Genomic DNA, 25,947 nt, shown 5'->3' on the forward strand with positions numbered 1-25,947 from the left:
GCCCCACTCCCAATTCTTTTATGTAGATAAATTATTCACATAGATCAATAATCTTAAAAATATAGACACCTATATAATAAAATGCCTCCTTTTCAACTAAGTCACCTCACCACCGATTTACCAATGTTATTAGATTTAAAAAAAAATTGTTGCCAGATTTTGACATATTCACCAAGAAGGTATTCCAGTCATTTGAGTAAGCACATGAAGGTATAGTATGTTCATATTTTTGTAACTTCTCTCCCTATCCACTGCTTTTATACCCACTCACTAACACTTGTTATACAAATCCCTGAGTTTTGTCAGTCTGAGAAGTAACTTGTGTTAACTAATTTTAATTTGCATTTCTCTATGAGATAGAGCAATTTTTACACATTCAAGAACCATTTGTATTTTTCTATGAACTGTGTGTTTATAACTCTGATCTGAATTTTTTTTTTTAGGAGCACACTGGCACTTTTATTTATTTATTTATTTTTTTCCTCATTGTTAACACTAGCAAGCGGGTATTCTTTCTACCCCTTTCTGATGCCTATGTCAGAAGCTTTCTCTATCTCCTTTATACTTCAATAAAACTTTATTACACAAAAGCTCTGAGCGATCAAGCCTCGTCTCTGGCCCCGGATTGAATTCTTCTCCTCCGGGGTCCAAGAATCCCGGTGTATTCGCGTGGTTCAACAACAACCTTTCATCTTCAAGAAGTGTGATTTCCAGGACATATACTGAGCTCCCCAGCTGAAGTCCTGTACTTGGAAGACAACCCCCCAGAACTGGCTTTAAAGTTCAGTAAATCTTACTTATAGGAAAGTTAGAGAGGTATAAGAATCAAAATCAGCACATATACAATCCTCATGCTCCAAGTTCTAGTGCAAAAACAGTATTTTGAAAAGAACCTGGGTCAGGCCCATTGCTGACCTTGGAGAGTCTCCCAGAGTGGCAGGAGGTAGCTGAGATGCTTTTGGGTGTATGGAAATTGGTGGCAGCTATTTTGGGGAACTCATTCTACCATGAGGATGCTGATATTAGCAAGCAATATTTTGGAATCCTCCCTCTAGCCTATTAGTGCCAAGGGTTTACCCACCCATGAGAGGGAGAGCACCAGCTCTGGATAATCTAGTCCCCTACAGATAGCCATGTCAGCACCTGGTTTCACCTAACCATAGACTGGTAGGATCTGGCCCCAGGATACCCAAAGCCATGGAACCAGTCATTCTGGGAGTCAGCCCTGCCTACCAGCAGGTTGGTAGCCAACATAGGAGCTGGAAATTGTCAGGCAACTAAGCTAGGAGCAAGCTCTGCGTACCAACCCACAGTAAATGTCCCCAGTACAATAGAAGAACCCATGAAACCCACATACACTCACCCCAAGAGCATATAGCTCTAGTGACCAGAGGGAAGAGAGCTCCTGGGACCCATAGAATGTCTCTTACATTCTTCAGCATTGGGACACATAACCAAATGGCTTAGTACATAGAAATAAGGACAGAGAATTAGGCAAAATAAGAAGACAGTTGTCTGAGGAGGCCTTACAAATAGCTGAGAAAAGAAGAGAAGCTAAAGGCAAAGAAGAAAAGGAGGAGCTTATGGGGGCTTTGCTAGGGGTCGATTAGATTTTTCTTGGTCCAGTGGCTGATTCATAAAAGTAAGAGATGAGAGCATAACCCTGGAAATGATGGCGAAGTCTTGAGGTGACTGTAAGAATAAGACTGAAAACCAGAGGCAGGAGACTTACGTCCAAATCCTGAGAACACCAGAGAACTCCTGACTCCAGGGAACATTAATCAGCAGGAGCTCATCAAATGCCTCCATAATTAGGCTGAAACCAAGCACCACCCAAGGGCCAACAAGTTCCAGAGCAAGACACACCATGCAAATTCTCCAGCAACACAGGAACATAGCCCTGAGCTTCAATGTACAGGGTGCCCAAAGTCACACCAAACCCAATGACATCTCAAAACTCATTACTGGACACTTCATTGCACTCCAAAGAGAAGAAATTCAGTTCCACCCACCAGAACACCGACACAAGCTTCCCTAACCAGGAAACCTTCACAAGCCACCCATCCAACCCCACCCACAGTGAGGAACCTCCACAATAAAGAGGAACCACAAACTGCCACAATACAGAAAGGCCACCCCAAACACAGCAATATAAACAAGATGAAAAGGCAGAGAGATCGGCACTTTTATATACACAGTGCAAGGTACAAGGTCTCAGAAAGAAAATACATTCTGTTCAGGTGCACCCCACCCCCACCCCCTGAGAACACCCTGGACTGAGGACAAGAAGGAAGGGGAGACTCATAAATAGAGAATAGAAGGGAAGGTTGATGCTCTGAAGGGCAAACACGGGTGGGGAACACACTGCTGGAAGGAGCCATGAGCTCTTTTTCCCTGGGAGAGAGTGATGTAGCAGCACAGGAGAACAGCAGCCACGACTAAGCCTGCGACGCCTGGTGCGGGGCACCTAACGGGTAAGAGAACGGGGTGGCTTTGGGAAGGAAGAGAGCTGGGACAGCTTCCTTCCCTCTGGTGGGGCCGGGGCCCCTCAGTTTACATCCATGAACCCCGACTTGGGTGGTGCATCGCAGGCAGAGGATGCCGGGGGGTTCAATGAGCCAGCCTGGGGTTGTAGACGGCGTGCCACATCCTGGCGCTGGTAGAAGAGGACATAGGCTGCCTTGGACTCAATCTGATTCTCCGTCACAGGCAAGACGCTGTTGTCATCGAAGTAGTGCCACTGGCCGCTGTCCTTGTTGCAGGCAAACGTCGTGTAGTGTCCATCCCGCAGGCCCCCATAATGGTTGGAAACCGCGATGAGGTCATATTTGTAGAGCTCCGGAGCTAAGTTGTCCTGTGGCTTGATGACAAACTCAGAGAAGTCCAGGTCCCGGATAGGAAACTCCACAAGGGTGTCCAGCTTTTCGCGGGAGAAAGTGGTGTAGGAAAAGCGCTTCAGGTGGATAATGAGTGTCTCTGGTAGCATCCACAAGTCCAGCTTCTTGGTGGCCGGCTGGTGCTGCTTGCAAGTGGGGCAGTACCAGGGGTTTTCCTTCTCCAGGGTCTCAACAGTGGTGAAGAGCTCAATGCATTCCTGAAGCTGCACTGGGGCCTTCTTCAGCATGTACCCGACACAGTTGTGCTTCACGTAGCCCTCAGCCTCCACCTCGTCATAGTAACGCTTCTTCATCTCTGGCTCCCAGTCAATGGCAATGTACGGCTGCGCCTGGGTATCCTCGTTGAAGGTCGAGCGGTCACTGGTCCCATTGGAATTAACCCTTTGCAGGGTGAAGAGGTGCTTGTGCCGCACCCTCTGGGGCCAGTGAGATGGCCCAGGAGAGGTGTCCACAGGGCCCGGACTACCGCTCACGACTCCAGAGCTGGACCCAGCCTGCTCCAGCCCAGGGTCTTGGGAGCTGCCCCCAGACCCATGTCCAGGCTGAGGGAGGCTGTCCTTACCCTCCAGGTCTTTCTCATCCCCATCTTCCTCATCATCCCAGCTGGGTCTGGTCACGTAGCGTGAGAGGCGGTACAGCAGGATGTGATACAGGGCGTCCCACGAGAGCCGGTCTCGGGGCACCGACACCAGAAGCGGGTGCCCGAAGAGCATCAGGCCATAGTAGGAACCCTTGTAGTCCCGGGCTGGGGTGCGCTCCCGCAGGTAGACAGGAAGCACAACGTCCTCTCTGGAGTTCTCCCCACGGGCCGCCCTGCCTGACACCTCGTATATGAAGATATCGTCTCGGTCCAAGATGCTGCTCAGAGACTCCTCCACTTGGTAGATCTTATAGAAGCGGTGACTGAAGACATCCGCCACCATCATCCTTTCTGGAGAGACACCGGTGTGTTTGGCCAGAGCCACACACAGATCCGAGATCTTGCCTTTCTTGGGGACCAGGAGCTGGTGTTGCTCGGGCTTGCGGCGGGGGTCCATGGAGACAAAGAAAATCTCCATGACCCTCTTGTGGCTCACAGGCAGTGGGACACTGAGGTAGCAGAAGGGGTCGAAGGTCACAGACACATTGCCACACTCAGGGCACACCAAGGTGGACTTGAAGAGGCCATGGAAAGTGTCCACAATCACAGAATCGTTCCACCGTTTGTGGTTCTGCCAGGCCTCCTGAGCCACCTCCTGATCGGGCCTCCCAGCAGCGTCGCACAGCTTCACGTATTCCTTCTTCTTGACGCGATTGAGGTCCTCGTGAAGTCCATCCAAGAGGAACGACAGCAGCTCCTGTGAGTCATGCAGCTGGTAGCCCAGGAACTGGGACGCAAAGTGGCTGACCTTGGTCTTGAACACGTAGGGCACGATGGAGCGGTGGTGGCCGGACCACGCCTGCTTCACCAGGTCGGCATAGGCCTCTGCAATCTCCCCCTTCATGCCCAGCGGGTTGCTGAGGTTGAGCTCCTCTAGGTAGCGGTTTTGGAGGAAGTACTCGGTGAGCTGCGGCACGTTGCTGAGGCACTGCAGGGCCGAGTTCATGAAGCACGTGTTGCCCAGGTTGGTGAGACCACAGATGCCCGGCTGGCCTTGGAAGTCCTCACCCTCCTCCGACGCTCCGCTCGTGGCCTGTGGCCGCGCACTGGGCCAGGCGCCATCCTTGTTTCGGGTCTCCATGACGACCACCTGCTCAGTCTCGAGAGCGGGCGTCAAGCACTGTGACGCAGGCGTCGCACAACCTCTCAAAAGGGCCCTCCGTGTTCTTGAGCCACAGCCGGGTCTCTTCCTGGGGTGCCCCGGAAACTGCTCTCAAGCGGTGCGCAAAAACGAGGTCACTAGAATCTGCGGGGCTGAGATGAGACGTGGCGTTGTGTCCGTATCACTGAGCTGGACAAGCACCAGTTCTACTGGGCGCACTTCAACCTTGTGGATGCTGGGCAGTTCCACGACCTTGCGTTCCATGCGGGGCGGGTCATGCTCTAGAACATACCAGTTGACCAGGTAACGCTGAGCAGCCATTGGGAGCAGCACATAGCCCTTACCTTCCGCCAGTCCCTTCTTGAGGCGTCCGTTTACCTGGTCTTCAAAGACCTCAGCCTTGTTGATGCAGCCAGGGAAGATGCTGGAGTCTTGATCGCCTCCCACTGCTCGTACCCGTGCTGCCCAATGAGGAACCTGCACTTTCTTCCGTCCTGGGAAGAAGAGCTCGACCAGAGACAAAAAGCTTGCTGCGTCACAAACTTTGCTCATTTGCAGGCGCCATTTTTTGCTTCACCTGATTTTTTTTTTTTTTTTTAAATAATCTTCCAGGCTTTTAGGAACTCTCTCTGTATGAAAGAGATTAGCCCCCTTCTACAGTAAGTAATGTTAGTCGCTCAGTCGTGCACGACTCTTTGCGACCCCATGGACTGCAGCCCACCAGGCTCCTTCCTGTCCATGAGATTTTCCAGGCAAGGATACTGGAGTGGGTTGCCATTGCCTTCTCCAGGGGCTCTTCCCAACCTAGGGATGGAACCCGGGTCTCCTGCACTGCAGGCAGATTCTTTACAGACTGAGCTACAAGGGAAGCCCTTCTACAGTATGATTTGCAGATATTTCTCCCAGTTTGTTATTTGTCTTTTGACTTTGTTTATAATAGTTTTAAAAAAAATATGTTATCTTTTTGAGTCTTTGCTTTCCATTCTTTTTGTATACATTCTCCTGTCTTATTTTAAAGAATATTGAGACTGAGAACACAGCTGCTTACCTTATAGGTTGGTCCCAGTGCTGAGCAAGGAAACATGTTTTATTTCAACATCATAGGTTGAGTCAGTGCCTGAGAGATGGGCTTGCTTGGGTTACTGTTCTCTCTTCCCAGTACTTCCCCTGGGTCTGAACTTTGGAGCACGGGTGTACAAAATCAGTTCCTCAGTTCGAAATGGCAGAAACATAAAGAATATTTGAATTTACCCTCTCTCTTCCCCAGTTTTAAATGAATTTAAAACATCAGCCTTTTTTAAAATACATGTTCACACTATTCACCACCTTGAAGTCAAAGGAGAATTAGGTTTAAATTAATTATTTTTTATTTATTATTTATTTCTTCATGTGCATCTCTATGTCTCCTCTCTAAAAGAGGAAGTTTTGATGTATACATTATGCTTGTACATGTGTTTCTAGCCTGCTCTCTCTTTATAAAATAGGTTTAATTTTTTTTAGAGCAGTTTTGGGTTCAGCAAAATTGAGCAGAAGTTATAGAGATTTTGCATAAACCCCTGGTTCCAGTTGATAAAAGCCTCCTCCATTATCAACATCCTCTACCAGAGTGGTATATTTGTTACAATTGATGAACCTATGTTGACACATCAAAATCACCCAAAGTCTACAGTTTGCAATAGGGTTCACTCTGGGTGTTGTACATTCTATGGGTTTTGGTAAGCGTGCAGTGACATTCATCCACCTCTACGGTATCTTTGAAGGTATTCTCACTGCTCTGAACATCCTCTGTGCTCCACTTAGCCATCTCTCCCTTCCTGACTGCTGGCAACCACTTCTCTGTTTGTCTCCATAGTTTTGCCTTTTTCAGAATGTCATATAGTTGGAATCACACACCCTGTAGCCTTTTCAGATCAGCTTCTTTTGCTTAGCATTCACGTTTCTTCCACGTGTTTTCATGGCTTGAAAGTTCATTTCTTTTTAGCGCTGAACAAATATCCCACTGTCTGGAGGTGCCAGAGTTTGTTTATCCATTCAGCTACTGAAGGGCATTTGATTGCTTTCAAGTTTTGTCAACTGTGAATAAAGCTGTTAGAAACACCTGCGCGCGGGTATTGGTATGGACCTAAGTTTTAACACCTTTGCATAAATATCAAAGTGCACTCTTGTTGGAACATACGGTATGTTTAGTTTTGTAAGAAATGGCCAAACTGTCTTCTGAGGTGACTATACCATCTTGCATGCCACCAACAATGAGAGTTCCTGTCGCTCCGTATCCTCACTAGCATTTGGTATCAGTGTTCCAAATTTTGGCCAGAGACAGGGATCAAGACCATCCCCATGGAAAAGAAATGCAAAAAAGCAAAATGGCTGTCTGGGGAGGCCTTACAAATAGCTGTGAAAAGAAGAGAAGCGAAAAGCAAAGGACAAAAGGAAAGATATAAGCATCTGAATGCAGTTTCAAAGAATAGCAAGAAGAGATAAGAAAGCCTTCTTCAGCGATCAGTGCAAAGAAATAGAGGAAAACAACAGAATGGGAAACACTAGAGATCTCTTCAAGAAAATCAGAGATACCAAAGGAACATTTCATGCAAAGATGGGCTCGATAAACAACAGAAATGGTATGGACCTAATAGAAGCAGAAGATATTAAGAAGAGATGGCAAGAATACACAGAAGAACTGTACAAAAAAAATCTTCACGACCCAGATAATCACGATGGTGTGATCACTGACCTAGAGCCAGACATCCTGGGATGTGAAGTCAAGTGGGTCTTAGAAAGCATCACTACAAACAAAGCTAGTGGAGGTGATGGAATTCCAGTTGAGCTATTCCAAATCTTGAAAGATGATGCTGTGAAAGTGCTGCACTCAATATGCCAGCAAATTTGGAAAACTCAGCAGTGGCCACAGGACTGGAAAAGGTCAGTTTTCATTCCAATCCCAAAGAAAGGCAATGCCAAAGAATGCTCAAACTACCGCACAATTGCACTCATCTCACACGCTAGTAAAGTAATGCTCAAAGTTCTCCAAGCCAGGCTTCAGCAATACGTGAACTGTGAACTTCCTGATGTTCAAGCTGGTTTTAGAAAAGGCAGAGGAACCAGAGATCAAATTGCCAACATCCGCTGAATCATCAAAAAAGCAAGAGAGTTCCAGAAAAACATCTATTTCTGCTTTATTGACTATGCCAAAGCCTTTGACTGTGTGGATCACAATAAACTGTGGAAAATTCTGAAAGAGATGGGAATACCAGACCACCTGATCTGCCTCTTGAGAAATTTGTATGCAGGTCAGGAAGCAACAGTTAGAACTGTACATGGAACAACAGACTGGTTCCAAATAGGAAAAGGAGTACGTCAAGGCTGTATATTGTCACCCTGCTTATTTAACTTCTATGCAGCGTACATCATGAGAAACGCTGGACTGGAAGAAACAAAAGCTGGAATCAAGATTGCCGGGAGAGATATCAATAACCTCAGATATGCAGATGACACCACCCTTATGGCAGAAAGTGAAGAGGAACTAAAAAGCCTCTTGATGAAAGTCAAAGTGGAGAGTGAAAAAGTTGGCTTAAAGCTCAACATTCAGAAAACGAAGATCATGGCATCCGGTCCCATCACTTCATGGGAAATAGATGGGGAAACAGTGGAAACAGTGTCAGACTTTATTTTTCTGGGCTCCAAAATCACTGCAGATGGTGACTGTAGCCATGAAATTAAAAGACGCTTACTCCTTGGAAGGAAAGTTATGACCAACCTAGATAGCATATTGAAAAGCAGAGACATTACTTTGCCGACAAAGGCCTATCTAGTCAAGGCTATGGTTTTTCCAGTGGTCATGTATGGATGTGAGAGTTGGACTGTGAAGAAGGCTGAGCACTGAAGAATTGATGCTTTTGAACTGTGGCGTTGGAGAAGACTCTTGAGAGTCCCTTGGACTGCAAGGAGATCCAACCAGTCCGTTCTGAAGGAGATCAGCCCTGGGATTTCTTTGGAAGGAATGATGCTAAAGCTGAAACTCCAGTACTTTGGCCTCATGCGAAGAGTTGACTCATTGGAAAAGACTCTGATGCTGGGGATGGATTGGGGGTAAGAGGAGAAGGGGACGACAGAGGATGAGATGGCTGGATGGCATCACTGACTCGATGGATGTGAGTCTCAGTGAACTCCGGGAGTTGGTGATGGACAGGGAGGCCTGGCGTGCTGCGATTCATGGAGTCGCAAAGAGTCGGACACGACTGAGCGACTGATCTGATCTGAATAGGTGTGTAATGGCATGTCGTTTTTCAAATTTGCATTAACATCTTTTCCTATGCTTATTCGTCATGTGTTTACCTCCTTTGGTGAGGTGTCTGTTTAAGTCTTTGTTCTATTTTTTACTCAGGTTGTTGATTTTCTTAACATCCAGTTTTAAGGGTTCTTTGTATATTTTGGATAGTAGTGCTTTATCAGATATGCCTTTTGCAAATATTTCTCCCAGTCTGTGGCTTATCTTCTCATTCTCTACCCAGAATCTTTTGCAGAAGTTGTAAATAAAAATTTAGCTTATCAGTTTCTTTTATAGATGATGCCTTTAGTGCTATATTTTAAACAGTCATTGTGATCTGGGGGTTCTAGTTATACATGTAAGGAACTTGGAAGGTGTAAGTCCTAATAACACGTCAAAAGCCAAACAGAGTGAAAAATCAGCTCTCCTAGGATATGTAAGAGAGCTAAGGACACAGGGGAAATTGTCCCCGAGACTGGAGAAGTTGACAGGCAAATACAGAGAATAACAATTTACTGGAGCTGAGATTCATGAGCTGAGGTTGCTCGGGGAACCAGTACTGAGCAGGAAAACAAGAACTGCAATGAACTGCTAGAGGCTGAATGTGGATAACCCTGAGAGCTCAAAACTCCAGCGGGACCCAGTCATCGGGGACTGTGACAATTCTGTGAGATTTACAGGAGCTCAAATAGGTTCTCATAGTAAACACTGGAGAAAAATTTCCTTGTTCTTTAGGCAGTAGGAGAGAGAAAGGAACCATTTTGAAATAAACCACAACCTCTGTTCTTAACAACCTTCCCTTATGAGAACTAGCTGACCAGGGTCTAAATCAGCAGGCGCTCACCGTGTGTCCAGGTCTACTCTGTAGGAGCTCAGTTCCCATACAAAACTCAGCAGAAAATGCTAGTTTTAATTCTTACAGCAACTCTATGAACTTCTAGTAGTAGGAGACCCATTTTATAGTCTTTATTTTTAGCTGAACTGTGGGGCATGAAAAGTGAAAGTCGCTCAGTTGTGTCCAACTCTTGGTGACCCCATGGACCCCATGAACTGTGGGGCATATGGGATCTTAATTCCCCAACCAGGGATTGAACCTGTGCCCCCTGCATTGGGAGCATAGAGTCTTAACCACTTGACCATGAGGGACGTTCCACTGGAGCTTATTATACAGAATGAAGTAAGTCAGAAAGAAAAACATCAATACAGTATACTAACGCATATATATGGAATTTAGAAAGATAGTAACGATGACCCTATATGTGAGACAGCAAGAGACACACAGATGTATAGAACAGTCTTTTGGACTCTGTGGGAGAGGGCGAGGGTGGGATGATTTGGGAGAATAGCACTGAAACATGTGTATTATCCTATGTGAAATGAATTGCCAGTCCAGGTTCAATGCATGAGACAGGGTGCTCGGGGCTGGTACACTGAGATGACCCAGAAGGATGGGATGGGGAGGGGGAGGGGGGGTTCAGGATGGGGAACACATGTACATCTGTGGCTGATTCATGGCAATGTATGGCAAAACCACTACAATATTGTAAAGTAATTAGCATCCAATTAAAATGAATAAATTTATAAAAAAAAGAAAATGAAGGGACTGAGGCACTGGGAGGGTAAGGAGCTTCCCAAAGTCACGTGGCTATTAATAGTAAGTGGCAGAGCCAGGCCTTGAACTCCGGCAGTTTGAGGTGTCTTCATCCTATACGGTCTTTCAGCAAACTTGCTGCACTTACAGACTACGTAGCCGGCCAGATTTCTTGTTACACTTCTGCTTTCTCCTAGGACCCCAAGAGCACTTGAAGATCTTCCGAATATTCCTACTAAATAACTTTGGCAGAAATTATTCCTACTTGGCAGATAGAAGAGACCCAGAGCCCCCGTAGAATTTCCTGGGGGTTGTGAACCAATCTGGTGGTCCACAGCAGCCATGGTTTCCTGAAAACTCCAGCCTCTTCATACCACCATGGATTCAATCCATGGTTTTCTTCTTTTTAAACTGTTTAAAACAAAATTAAGTATAGGTATTTTACAATGTTCTGTTAGTTTCAGGTATACAGCAAAGTGATTCAGCTTTATATATAGATTCTTTTGCATTTAGGATATTACAAGATATTATAGTTCCCTGTTCTATATTTTTGTGTTGTTCAGTCACTCAGTCATGTCTGACTCTTTGCGAGCCCACGGACTGTAGCACACCAGACTTCCCTGGCCTTCACCATCTCCAGGAGTTTGCTCAAACTCATGTCCATTGAGTCAGTGATGCCATCCAAAAGTAAGTCCTTGTTATTTATTTTATATATGGTAGTTTGGATCTGTAATTCCTAAACACCTAATTTATCTTATGCTTTGTATAACATTCTCCAGACTTGTAAGCAGAATTATCAAAGTAGAGATGAATAGAATTACTTTTCAAATCAGCCTTTGACCAAGTAAAGTATGCCAAGAATCCTATTAAAAAAATGAACATGTCACCTACATATTGTCAGACGTCTTATTCATTGTTAGCTCTACAGGACAGGTGGGGTTTGGCCAACTGAAGTCCTGCACCATCCCCTTCCCCTTGTTCTAGACGCAGATCTTTAGAGCAGATGCTAAGCTGCAAATCTGGCAGCCAGGTCTCAGCTGAATGGGAACTGATCACCTTTTATATTATTTGTTTGTGTTGGATCTTAGTTATGGCCATGTGGGCTTAGCTGCCCCGTGGCATGTGGGATCTTAATTCTCTGACCAGGGATCGAACCTGCGTCCCCTGCATTAGTGGGCAGATTCTTAACCACTGGGCCACCAGCAAAGTCTTTAGATGACCTTTGTAATGCCAGGTGCTCCTTCAGCTTAGACGCCCACTGTGCTGTCTTATGATTATAAAATAACAAGGAAAAATGAACCGTGCCCAATGACAAAGGGTCACAAGTGCTATTCATAGGGTGCACTTTCTCTAGCCTGAGTCACAGACACCAAAGCAGTGCCATCACAAGAGGCAGGTAGTCCACTGGCTCCTGTGCCCCACACTCCCACGATACAAGGAGGGAGTGAGGTCCGGAGCCATACCACTTTGCCGGCCTCCCAGCTGCCTTGGGAGCCAGAGTGAAGTCTGTCTCCAAAGCGCGTGCCCCGTTGTTGTGAAGATATTTCTAAAAGGCAGCTGTGCTTCTGCTATTGCTGTACCTACCTCAGTGACTCCCATGTGGGCTGCGAGGTGAGGATAAGGCCCTTCGTGCGGGTCTCATAGAGACTTGTCCGAAGATGAGAGGGAGCTGTTGTTTGTCTTTTCCGGCAGTTTTAGGGCAGTCGCATTAAGGTTGGTCAGGTTGAACGGAACAAACAGGGAAATGAAAACACTTCAGAGCTAACTGCTACCCACATACCGTATACTTTAAAAATGTTTTTATTGAATATTAAACAATTACAAGTACTGTAAGTTAGACATTTAGCCAAAGCACAATTACAGGTTAAATATAATCATAAAGATGTCTTAAATAGAAACCCACCATGCAGGCAGGTTGAGTTCCTTGACGCTCTCTTTTGGAAAGAAGAGGGTGAGGGGGAAAAAAAGGTCCTCCAATCCATGTGAGAGTGAAGTCTAGAAGAATTTACATGCTGTAAGCAATTTCCTACGACCAAATCAACAGGGTTGCCAGATTTAGTAAAACGAAACAAAACAAAGCCCAAAAGCCCAGGATGTTAAGTTTGAATTTCAGATAAATAATAATTTTTTACAGTAAATATATGCCAAATAATGCAAACCATACTTAAGCAAAACATTTATCTGAAATTCAAATTTAACTGGGTGTCTTTTATCTGGCAATTCTACAAATAGACAAACGTAAAACAGGACAGGAGAGTGAATTGAACTCCCTGCCATTGGTGGGTCACAGAGACTACAAATAAAAACATTACCAATAATGATAACCGAAGAGTCACTACGTTGGTTATGTACACAGACCAACATCACAATGAGAAGATACACTTACTACTTCAAATGCTGTTGCCAGGAAACACTCTTGATTTCCTCAAAGCTGGTTTTGTAAATGTTTTTGAGAAACCTTGATATAAGTACCTTTTAGTCTGTAGGTATCAAAGACAATAGACAGGGTGAGCTTGAAACAATGGAAGCAGAAGCAGGTATTCTATGCACATGAAGAGTTTAAATATTCTGTGTCATGAATAGAATGGTTATATAGTCAAGGTCGGCTTCTAGGTCTAGGCTATTAGCCTCAAAGATTTTGGTTCCTTTCCAATTTTTATTGTGTTTTCTAGCTTTTCCTCCTGAGCCTTGGGAGGGGCTGGAGGCATGTAAGGGACCTCCCCCCGCTCCACCAGGGTTTAACTGTACTTCTCTGCAAACACAAAGAGACATCAAGGGGCTTCAAGAGCTGCCTGCGGAAAAGGGCAGGCTTATGAAGAATAACCAAACACTCTAGATCCTAGAGCATGAGAAATCTGTTTGAAAAAGATGGGTGGTGGGGTGTGTATGGAGATGTGAAAGTGTAAAGCATAAAAGAAAATGTGAAAAAATGAAGAGTCAGAATGCAGTCACCTCTACCGTGTGAATATTCTCTCAAAGGAGTTAACAACCTCTGCAGATGTTTAAAACTGGTCACTTTGTGAGCATATTTGGTCTTGGGGAGTATGTAAAATCTTAGCTTCCTACTGCTTGTCACTTATCACTGGTTTATATTTTTAAATGATTCAAAATTAGCTTGTGCAACACTCAAATTCTACATGGTATCTATCACTTCATGAGTTGCTGGTAATCCCTACATGCACAAAACTTCATGGGTTTTGAAATCATTTCCTTCAACCAGAATGTTTGATAGCTGAGGAAGTTCAGCTGCAGAGGAATGGGGGATGGTTTGATTCTCTCAGCTCCTCTGCAGATAAAGGAGGATTCCTTAGAAAATAGATTCTTGTCAACTAAGTTTACCAGGTGTGAGATACATGGAGATACACCCAACATGCTGACATCTTTCACATGCTGAGAAATGGAATTACAACTCTGTGTTTATTAGGATATAAAAGATGAAAAGTTCTCTGCCATAGCTAAGGCTTTCTTAAGAAATTTTAATTGTCTATTAATTTCAAAATGCACAAGGTATCTGAAGTAGTCTTACTTTTTAAGTTTTTTTTTTTATGCATTTCCTTTTCATATGCTAGACGTATCCAGCCAAAGCACAAATATCATCTTCACAATTACTTTCTTTTAATTTCTCTGTCACTGATTTGACATCAAAGTTTAGTCTTTAAATTTCTGACACATGAAACCCTATCTTAATGTTAGTTTTGAGCGCTGCCTGAATGATTAAAATCTATAGCTCTATGTCAGATAACTGCCCAAAAGAAAAATACAGAAAAAAGGCTGTTTATCATAGATTATCATACAAATAGGATCTGGATATCCTAGGGGAAAGGTGCTTAAAAGTACACACCATTTCTGTTTGAAAGTGTTCACGGAAATCCAGAAGGTACAGGTGTTTAAGAACGAGGGTGAGCAGTGGCCAAGTGCAGCTGTGAGATAAACATAGACAACTTATTGCATTCTAATGCTGTTTTCTAGCGTACACCAAAATTTTATTTTTTGAATAGAGGCTATGATATTACTCTATATTACTTTATTTGCCACATTTAGGCATTTCTCTGCACGTATCAATGCACTTCGCTATTTGGAGAGCAAAGAGAAATTAGTGTAGCCACTAATATCAAGCTCAAAGGAGCAGGATGTCATCTCACACAAACGTCCTAGTGTTGTTTACTTATGTCACTGAAAAGCCAGGAATTCCAAATTCCAAGAAGAAAAAGATGAAGGAAGGATTCTGGTTGTACTGCTATTATTCTGCACAGAATCAGAACTCTGGGTTCCACGCTGTCATCTGTCAACAAAGTGGCCGAATCTTCTAGGCAGAGAACATGAGGCCTACTACCTGACTCTGGTTGTGAACTGGAAACTGAGGTACAGTCGCTGTATGTATGCAAGACTCAAGACAGAGAAAGGAGGCAAATGAGTGGGGTCAAAGGTAACTGCTGGAGCTAATCCTAAATCCGGATTAGCAATCTGGGGAAAAGGGAAGGAGGCCAAGAACAAGGAGAAAAGTGCCCAGTCCAGACCACTTAACTGATGCCAACAGCTAGCAAACCGGGCCATCAGGGCTAGAAGCCCTTTGATGTCAGACGTGCAGTGGGCTGGAGGGTCTGGATTCTCTCTTCTCTGTGGTTTGGGAAACAAAGGGGCCACTCAGGGGCGGGCGTACTGGCAGCCCTCACTTGCTGGTGTTTCTGTAGAGCGTGTACAAGAAATTAACTGCATCTCAGCCTAGCCGAATGCCATGCTTTTAAGACCCACTACTATGGGTGGAAACTCCAAATGCAATCAATGTCTGCTAACTTGAGACGCGCTCAGGGTAACCTTTGGTTTTCAAGTTTTGAAAAAATGTATTTGGCTCCTATGAGATACTGATTACCTCATTCTCTTCAGCAGATGAGTAGTATGTACACATTCCTTCAAGAACTACTACATACTCAAATCATTACAAGACAAGAAGCACAGCAAATGTCTTCCTTACACAGTACCTTTACTCGGCACACAGAATGTCAGATATAACATTGGCAGTTTAAATACCGAACCACGGTTTAGCTTCTCAAATATAAGGCTGAAGTTTCAAACTGGCACATCCGTTAACCTAGTTAGTGTGACGGAAACGACATATAACCACAGTTGAGTGGGTAGTGGCTTCTGTTTTTAATGAAGCTATAAAGCTTTTGAGATCCATACCATATTCATCCTTTTACTTAACTAAAAATCACAGCTGTGTTTACCATTTTAAACTATATCTAATTGGAGGCAAGTAGTATACACTTTCACAGCTACTGAAAACGACACAAATGCCAATTCCTTCAACCCACTGTTACAAACACAGCAAAAAAGAAGGAAGGGAGGAAAACAGCCCTCTTCATGAATATCAAACTTGGGAGCTCTGTGTGGAATTCTAGTGCTATTAAACAAGTAGCCAAGACACAAACACCCAGCTTGGGTCACTAAAACTTCAATAGAAGCAACAACTGAGGCTAATTCTTGATTTAATTTTGAGGACCCATGCAAGATTCAGCTATAAAACTCAAAACTAGTTCCTGATGCCTAGTTCTAGCATTGGACTCAAGCCAAAAGGAAAGCAAAATGTGTGTTTTTAAGACCCTATTCTAGAATCTTTGCATGTAACCATTTTATTTTTCTTTAGGAGATTAAATGAAGTCACAGCTTAATCAACCTGCATTAAAAAAAACAAACAAGCAAATTAGTTTTCAGGACTGTAAATTGAAATGGCAAGTTTGCATCACACTGTTTTTCCTTTTTTTCTGCCACATTTATATTACTTTGCTTCGAAGCTGAGTAGACACACAGCATGTCCATGTAAATATGTTAATGCACTCAATTCAATATTCAGTTAAGATGAAAAGGACCAGTGTGAGAACTGTCACGGATAATTTTTTTTTTTTACAAGTGTCAACGTGCACTTGACAAATGTTGAGGGAAAAAAACAAAGCAGTGATTTCAAGAAGAAACAGTACGACTATTTCTCTCATTTAAAAAACAACCGAAAGAGCTTTGGTTTCCATTTTTGTTCTCATCTATTAAGCAGTTTGAGACAATGGTTCAAAAATTTAGTGCAGGGACCTATGTAAACTATCTGAAGCACCTCACTCAAAATAAACCCCAAATCTGGAGCAAACAAAAGAGTTCTCCCATTTGTGCCTACCCAGTGACTAAACAGGATTTGAACCCCAGCTTTCTAAACTAGAGGAACAATCAAGTAGTATTTTTGTGTTTCTACTGGAGTATGGTAATTCCACCGAATTGGGAAGTAAGGCAGCTGCTTCTGGGGCGACAGTTCTGGTGGTGCGGGTTAAGTGAAGGGAAGTAGTGTTATCTTGGAGAAGTCCTCGTGGTCCTCTTCTGCTGCCGTATTTTCGCACCTCAGGCCCCTCACGCGTCTTAACAATGCTTCTGGATTCACAGGCCTCCCCGGCGGTCTCCCCTCTGAACGTCACCACAGCCTCTCACCGGCTGGGCTCTTCCTGGCCCTCCAGCACCGTCCTGAACGCCTTGGAGGCAGGCCTGCATTGGGAAGTGCGAGCGGCTCTCATGGGCTTCGACTTGCTCTGAACCTGGGAGTTCCTAAATCAGGTGGATGCTGGGTGCTTTTCCCTTGTAAGACTGGCCAATCATAAAAGGAAACTGAAATGTGGCGTTTTTCCTTTCCATCTCCGTTTATGCTGATAAGAGGTACAGATAAAAAATAAATCAGTGGGGGAAAAAAAGTGGACACTAAAAGCCTTGCTCAGCCGGAAGCTCGGGTTATGTCACTAGTGATTTTAGTCAGTGTGACTGTGCAAAATATCCTCAGGAAGGCTCGGGCTCATTTTCAAAGTAAGCAACAACAATGATAGCAACAAAAAGTGGATGATAATGCTCAGAAAAAACTAAAAAATGAGCCTGTCATATGTGTATATTTATTATATACACGGGCCATATGTAGAAAAGCAAATGTAGTGTGTGAATTGTGAACATTTGGGAAAAGTATTGGTTATGTTGTCTTTTTTCCCATTAAGTCTAGATCGAAGTAGTCCTGTCTTAGCGATGGATAACTGCAATGAAAATGAGCCTGAGATATATTAAAAGGCCGCCCCTGTAAACATTTCCTCAAAGGGAACAGTAGCAGTTGAGTATGTATCAGTTACTCATACTATATTCATCACTATCGCAATGCTTTATAAAAGACAAACAGCTTATTTCTAGGCTGTCAGGGATTTACAGAATATTGATTTTGTTGAAAACAATCCACTGTCATCCAGGCCCGGGCTGAAATCCGATCCGGCCTTTACCAATGGGCGTTCACTAGGTCTTCTGTTCTGCGGCTGTCGCGGTCTGTGAAGGAGCTTCCGGCTTCATGATCTGGTATGTGATCAGATACTCTGGGTATGCCTGGAAAGGACAGGAAGAAAGCATTATCATCCTTTGGGCAGGTAAGATACTGAAGCCCAGCTTCACGTGGATGCTTCAGAGGCTGCTGGTCATAACCCATACTCTACATACACCTTGAGAGCCTGCAAAGGCCAGCTAATTCATAGGTGCCTGGACAGTGAGGAGGTCCACATTCATCTCTGTACGTAAACCTGTGTAAACCCTGTAATCCTAGAATTGCTATCATGTTATTTTACCTCTGAATACTGTAAATTCGTCACACCACATTTACGCCTCCCTAGAGTCACATGCCATGGGAGAAGGCAATGGCACCCCACTCCAGTACTGTTGCCCAGAAAATCCCATGGATGGAGGAGCCTGGGAGGGTGCAGTCCATGGGGTTGCTAAGAGTCAGACACGACTGAGCGACTTCACTTTCACTTTCCACTTTCATGCATTGGAGAAGGAAATGGCATCCCACTCCAGTGTCCTGGCCTGGAGAATCCCATGGACGGAGCAGCCTCGTAGGCTGCAGTCCATGGAGTTGCACAGAGTCGGACACAACTGAAGTGACTTAGCAGCAGCAGCAGCAGAGTCACGTGCCAAAAACCAGAAAACTAAGGCAAAGAAAAATCTTTCTCATGTCACCTCATCGATTGCTGTCACACAGCATTTTCAAGAAAAGTCAAAGACAGAATAATTCACTGAACTGATTTCAAGTTAATCATAGATGATGAGGTAACCCACTGAGTGAGGTGGGGGGGGGAGGCGAGGTGTGCGGGGTCACCAGTAACCTAGAGGCAAGAGTTTGGAGGTCATTTTGACAAGCTGACTAGTGAAAGGCAACTTTGACAGGAAAGAGAATGGCTCTGAAGATGAGCCTCTACCCCTGTCTTCTATGATCCTTTGTGTGATACATCCTTTTGCTTGTAGAAAAGTTGCTTAAGCAAAGGAATCGGTAACGCAAGTATTTGAATTTGGTAGTATGGTATTTTAGATTCCCAACACATGTAAAATTTAGGCAGATTCTAATGGTATGAATGACTTAAAGATCATTTTCTGAGTGCTTCTGGTTCTTACTCACTAGGCTACTGAATTGCTTCTGTGTATAATGGCAACCCACTCCAGTGTTCTTTCTGGGAAAATCCCATGGACAGAGGGGCCTGGAGGGCTATATAGTTCATGGGGTCGCAAAGAATTGGACACAACTGAGTGACTGAGCATATAGTTTGAGATAGGAATTAATCATATCAAAGTCCAGAAGTAGGCTTTAAGGCAAGGGAATTAATAAACTTCAGGACCAGAAGGGCCCAGGATAGACCAACAAACATTATTTCCTGTCAAGTCTTACTCTAAACCCAAGCTGGTTCTAAGAGCATACAGCATATTTTTTTAAGTACTTAGAAGAAAAGATTCAACAATCACTTTTAGAAGCCAAATTCCCTGATAGCTCAGTTGGTAAAGAATCTTCCTAGAATGCAGGAGACCCCAGTTCGAATCTTGCATCCGGAAGATCTGCTGGAGAAGGGGTAGGCTACCCACTCCAGTATTCTTGGGCTTCCCATGTGGCTCAGCTGGTAAAGAATCCACCTGCAATGTGGGAGACACTGGGTTCAATCCCTGGGTTGGGAAGGTCCCCTGGAGAAGGGAAAGGCTACCCACTCCAGTATTCTGGCCTGGAGAATTCCATGGACTTTTTTGGTGTTGCAAAGAGCTGGACATGACTGAGTGACTTTCACTTTCAGGAAATTCTTCTTAACTCAAATCCTCAATGCTATAATTTAAACTCAAGTGTTTATAGTTTATTCTCCACTGAGATGAGGAGGCATCATGCTCCCTTGAATGATTTTGTATGTTTGAAAATCATTCTACAAATCGTTCTGTTCCGTTCTCCAGGTTAAGTTGCTCTGCATTGTTCATATCACTTCAGTAAAACAGGCCACATCTCTGTAACTGCCAATGACCAGAGAATACTTCCTCTATGTCTAATTAATGTGAGGCTTAAAGTACAACATACAAAAACGTTCCTGATATTTTAAGTCTAGTCATATACTAAAATTGGAACTATTTTTCTTTCAAGTACAGTGCAGTTAATTTTCAATATATCTTTTCAATTCTAAAGAAAGAAACAATCCCACCAATAATATATAATGCTCCTCAGATCAACCCTCTGAATAAAACATTTACATGTTCTTAGAAATGTTGATACTAAAGGTGAAATATGATATAAGGTATAACTAAGGGGAATGAAAGAAAAGTTGGCAAAGGAAAACTACCATAAGTCAGGAGAAATTGCTCATGGGCAACGACCCAATTAGTAGACATTATAATTAACACTGTCCATGTGTTTACCCGCATAGGGAAGCACAGGTGTGCTCCCCTGAAACAACAGAGTTTATCCATTTTTAAGGTACTTTTTTTTTCTTTCAAATATGATGTGGACCACATCATTCTTTAAATGTTTCTAGCAAGAGAATTTCAACAAGTTATCAAGTCAAAGTACTTGGGAAATGGTTAAAAGATCAGCAAATACTAGACATGTTATTTCTTCCCACCCAAATGTGAATGAAATTCTATTTCCCATAGCTAACTTACAAGATCTGGAAAAGTGTTCGGTAGAGAAAACTGTAATCATCTATAATCTTAATACCCAGAGATAATTGCTCTTATGTTTTGGTTGATTCTGTTTAGCAAATACCATGTAGATATATTTTTAAATCACAGGCACACAAATATACTAACATTCATTTAATCGTTCCCTTTTTGCTAAATATTTAGTTTGTTTAAAATTTTCATTATGATAATCGAGACAGCAATGAACATCCTTCTAGGCGCTTTTTGGGGGATGTGACTGTCACTGATTTTATCTGAAACAGATTTCTGAAGGTAGAATTACTGAGTCAAAGTGAAAATATTTTTTCTAGAAGCTGGGCGTTTCTGATTTAAAAAGAAAAATCTGATAAAAGTATTCTGTGGTACTTCAAAAACTCTTTATTTGTAAACAACTGCAAACTGGCACATTAAGTTCAAAAGTCTCTCAGTCGTGTCCGACCTTTTTCAGTTCAGTTCAGTTCAATAGCTTAGTAGTGTCCGACTCTTTGCAACCCCATGAATTGTAGCACGCCAGGCCTCCCTGTCCAGCACCAACTCCCAGAGTTCACTCAAACTCAGGTCCATCAAGTCGGTGATGCCATCCAGCCATCTCATCCTCTGTCGTCCCCTTCTCCTCCTGGCCCCAATCCCTCCCAGCATCAGAGTCTTTTCCAATGAGTCAACTCTTTGCATGAGGTGGCCAAAGTACTGGAGTTTCAGCTTTAGCATCATTCCGTTCAGTTCAGTTCAGTCACTCAGTCGTGTCTGACTCTTTGCGACCCCATGAATCACAGCACGCCAGGCCTCCCTGTCTATCAGCAACTCCCAGAGTTCACTCAGACTCACATCCATCAAGTCAGTGATGCCATCCAGCCATCTCATTCTCTGTAGTCCCCTTCTCTTCCTGCCCCTGTACAGGAGACAGGGATCAAGACCATCCCCATGGAAAAGAAATACAAAAAAGCAAAATGGCTGTCTGAGGAGGCCTTACAAATAGCTGTGAAAAGAAGAGAAGCGAAAAGCAAAGGAGAAAAGGAAAGATATAAGCATCTGAATGCAGAATTCCAAAGAATAGCAAGGAGAGATAAGAAAGCCTTCCTCAGTGATCAATGCAAAAAAATAGAGGAAAACAACAGAATGGGAAACACTAGAGATCTCTTCAAGAAAATTAGAGATACCAAGGAAACATTTCATGCAAAGATGGGCTTGATAAAGGACAGAAATGGTATGGACCTAACAGAAGCAGAAGATATTAAGAAGAGGTAGTGAGAATACACAGAAGAACTGTACAAAAAAGATCTTCACGACCCAGATAATCACGATGGTGTGATCACTGACCTAGAGCCAGACATCCTGGAATGTGAAGTCAAGTGGGCCTTAGAAAGCATCACTACGAACAAAGCTAGTGGAGGTGATGGCATTCCGGTCGAGCTATTTCAAATCCTGAAAGATGATGCTGTGAAAGTGCTGCACTCAATATGCCAGCAAATTTGGAAAACTCAGCAGTGGCCACAGGACTGGAAAAGGTCAGTTTTCATTCCAATCCCAAAGAAAGGCAATGCCAAAGAATGCTCAAACTACCACACAATTGCACTCATCTCACACGCTAGTAAAGTAATGCTCAAAATTCTCCAAGCCAGACTTCAGCAATATGTGAGCCATGAACTTCCAGACGTTCAAGCTGGTTTTAGAAAAGGCAGAGGAACCAGAGATCAAAGTGCCAACATTCGCTGGATCATGGAAAAAGCAAGAGAGTTCCAGAAAACATCTATTTCTGCTTTATTGACTATGCCAAAGCCTTTGACTGTGTGGATCACAATAAACTGTGGAAAATTCTGAAAGAGATGGGAATACCAGACCACCTGACCTGCTTCTTTAGAAACCTATATGCAGGTCAAGAAGCAACAGTTAGAACTGGACATGGAACAACAGACTGGTTCCAAATAGGAAAAGGAGTACATCAAGGCTATATATTGTCACCCTGCTTATTTAACTTATATTCAGAGTACATCATGAGAAATGCTGGGCTGGAAGAAGCACAAGCTGGAATCAAGACTGCCGGGAGAAATATCAGTAACTTCAGATATGCAGATGACACCACCCTTATGGCAGAAAATGAAGAGGAACTAAAAAGCCTCTTGATGAAAGTGAAAGTGGAGAGTGAAAAAGTTGGCTTAAAGCTCAACATTCAGAAAACGAAGATCATGGCATCTGGTCCCATCCCTTCGTGGGAAATAGATGGGGAACCAGTGGAAACAGTGTCAGACTTTATTTTTGGGGGCTCTGAAATCACTGCAGATGGTGATTGCAGCCATGAAATTAAAAGACACTTACTCCTTGGAAGGCAAGTTATGACCAACCTAGATAGCATATTGAAAAGCAGAGACATTACTTTGCCAACAAAGGTCCATCTAGTCAAGGCTATGGTTTTTCCAGTGGTCATGTATGGACGTGAGAGTTGGACTGTTAAGAAAGCTGAGCACCAAAGAATTGATGCTTTTGAGCATCAAAAGTGGTGGAGAAGACCACTTCTCCAAGGTGGTGGTGGAGAAGACTCTTGAGAATCCCCTGGACTGCAAGGAGATCCAACCAGTCCATTCTGAAGGAGATCAGTCCTGGGATTTCTTTGGAAGGAATGATGCTAAGGCCGAAACTCCAGTGCTTTGGTCACCTCATGCGAAGAGTCCAACCCTTTACCTACACCCAAATATTGTTAAGGTTTTATTTATCCTATTTGCTTTATCATGTGGACTTTCTCCCTACTTCTCTATATACTAGACAGACACACAGAGAGATTCAGATATGTTTCTCCCTGAGTCATTTCAGATTTAGTAGTATACCTTGTCATGGTTTTTTTAATTCCTAAATATGCCAGTATTTATTTCCTAAGAATAGGGATATTCTCATATATAAATTTTATACGGACATATTACGTTTTTTAACCTACCATTTATATTTCAATTTTATTTGTAGATCTAATAATGTCCTTTCTCTTCTAATACCAGATCTACTTTGGGGGGAGAATCTGCAGTTAGCTATCCTGTCTCTGGGGTTTCATTTAACCTGAAAGCTTCCTTCCTCCCTTTCTCCCTTCCTTTCTTGGTTATCCATATGGAATCATAAATTCCTATTCTTTCCAATGGTATAAAATTTATTACTATACTTATTCTGATGTTCAAATTATCTCAGATTTGGCCACTGGGAGCCACTCTGAGCTGACTCTGTGTCCCTGTGACATGCTCCCATCATTGTTTTTGAGGACTTCATTCCTTTCTGGTGTAACAAGTTCCTAATCTGCTCCAGCCCTGGAATTAGCTGTTTCTTCAAAGATCCTTCTATGGGGCATGGTATTACAGGCCAAGATCTGGGCTTGAGGAGTCCTCATTGCTACTGGGTTTTGTTTTTTTTTTGCTTTCAGCAGACAGTGCTAAGAAATACATGCACATATGTACTCATATATATATATGTGCCTAGCATATCTCTTGTTCATAAACCCATACATGCATATACTTAAATGTGTACAAACATATACACATTTACTAGAAACCATTCGTTCCTATCAATACCTCCAATCTCTGTCCGTCCCTAGAGTCATTCTCACCTTCCCTCATTCCATATTTACATCTCTTCTTCCACAGTGAGAACCCAGTTCCCCAAATCAACACATCACATATTTACTCATTTGCTTAATCCCAGAATACACCCTGAAAGAGTTTTAAATCTTTGCCCACAATCAACAGATCTAAATGAAATCCAGAATTTGTTTGCAATTCTTCACCCTACTCCACACCTCACCTGGCCCAAGACTGTTGGCATATAATAAAACATTGTTTTCATGTATATAGTTAATCTATTTTTTCTCCTTTTCAATCCACTTGAAAATTCAACTAAATTCATATTTACATTATTACAGTAAATGGTTTTAATTCTTATGTGGTCTTCGCATTTTGAATCCACTGTTTACAGCAGCCTGGGCTCGCTCATCTCACGAGCACCATACCTGCTCTCCTCTGTAGATGACGTATTCGGCGTAGGCCAGCCCATTCACACTTGGCCTCCCAATGACAGAGTGATGGCCTGGCGGGGCGTGGGCCATTTTCATGGTGCTGAACTGCAGAAAGGACTTGCCAAGGGTCACTCTACAGAAAAGCATTTGCCTGAAGAAAAAAGCAAAGCAATACTATGAAAGAAGCTTTAAATCTTAGAATGGTATAACTGGTAGGTTTATTGATTTTTTAAAAAGATAGTTAATGTAAGGCAAGCTAATTTAAATGTCATTTTTAATTTTGTGAGTAGGAATAGGATGAGATTTGAAATACTGATTTACTATAAGCAGTTAGCAGGTTCAATAGTTCCACTTAAAGTTTAAAGTGGTTTTGGTATGGTTTAGAAATCAATCACAGATTAACACCTGGCAAGTTCTGACTAGTGGAAAAAGACAAATACTGGTGAAACTGCATTCTGGAAGAATGAGTGTGGACAGATAGGAGGAAAGTGAAGAAAATAAGCAGATGGCAACAGCGTCTGAAGTTAAAATTAGGTTTACTCATTATGAAGACGTAAAGTCTGAGAGGAGATAAAGAATAATAATAAAAGTGGATTATATATAAAAATATTTAGCTTCAATATATGGCCAGAAAGTTCACTACCTGAGTGAAACATGAATTGAGGCAGTTGTTAAATATTATGGAGGAAAAGAAAGATTGATTGGGAAGAGAGTGTATTAAATAAACTAGGCGTTGGCAAACTATGGGCCAAATCTAGGCTGCCACCTGTTTTTGTAAATAAAACTTTATTGGAACACAGACACATTCATTACAGGCTGGCAGTAGCTGCTTTTGTACAAGCACAGAGCTGAGTCACTGTGACAGGGATCCTACAGCCTGCAAAGCCTAAAATATTTACCACTGTGGCCCTTTGAAATAAAAGTCTGCAAACCCTTAATAAATACTTGAACATATTAATAGACATCTTAACTAAGCTATAAGATTTGGTCCTACTGTTAACTGTAAATAGTTATTATTCAGTCAAATAGTTTTAAGTAATGAAGTATGATCTGTGCATTATGACTAAACAAATATTACTGTGAATCAAAACTGTCCTAGACCCAGTTTAATTGAATCCTGCCTGGGCTGGCTTTTTTAGTGTGATGCTACTGGTAATGTTGGCTTGGCATCAACTGTATCCTCTTGTAGGTCCCAGAGGAAAAGCTTTGGACTTGCATTAGAAGGAAGCTTTTCGAGCTCGATTTCCACACTGTGGTGGCACTACTCAGAGCAGGCTGAGACTCTGCCTGATCAGCCTGCTGGGCCCACTGCCATGCTATACCCAGTGTCCGTATGTCACATAGAGTGTGACCTGACAGCCCTCGCTCCTGCCTTCTGCCTCCTGCCCCAGGGCATCCTTGTTGCTATGGAGACAGGAGAAGATGCAGGCCCTGCCTGGCTGGCTCATGTCTGCTCACCAGCTTGCCTTGTGCCTGTGTGCGGCCTG

General features: G+C 43.2%; 1 protein-coding gene and 1 pseudogene across 2 annotated transcripts in view; both read right to left on the reverse strand.

The window, feature by feature from the left end:
- Positions 1–2,327: 2,327 nt before the first annotated feature.
- On the reverse strand, positions 2,328–5,191 carry LOC102277932 (ubiquitin carboxyl-terminal hydrolase 11 pseudogene; annotated as a pseudogene).
- A 10,260-nt stretch (positions 5,192–15,451) lies between these two features.
- Positions 15,452–25,947, reverse strand: part of TNKS (tankyrase) — a 157,025-nt gene continuing 146,529 nt past the window's right edge. The window contains exons 26-28 of one of the 2 annotated variants that reach the window (XM_070364361.1): positions 24,455–24,611; positions 17,784–17,883; positions 15,452–17,174 (exon numbers count right to left, since the gene is read on the reverse strand). In XM_070364361.1, the coding sequence (XP_070220462.1) occupies positions 17,797–17,883; positions 24,455–24,611 (244 nt within the window). In that variant the 3' untranslated portion in view covers positions 15,452–17,174; positions 17,784–17,796. Of the gene's footprint in view, positions 17,884–24,454; positions 24,612–25,947 lie in introns of both variants that reach the window. The other variant, XM_005907917.3, reaches the window with a different exon arrangement.

Source organism: Bos mutus, chromosome 27 (genome assembly GCF_027580195.1).
Source record: "Bos mutus isolate GX-2022 chromosome 27, NWIPB_WYAK_1.1, whole genome shotgun sequence".
Classification (NCBI taxonomy): domain Eukaryota; kingdom Metazoa; phylum Chordata; class Mammalia; order Artiodactyla; family Bovidae; genus Bos; species Bos mutus.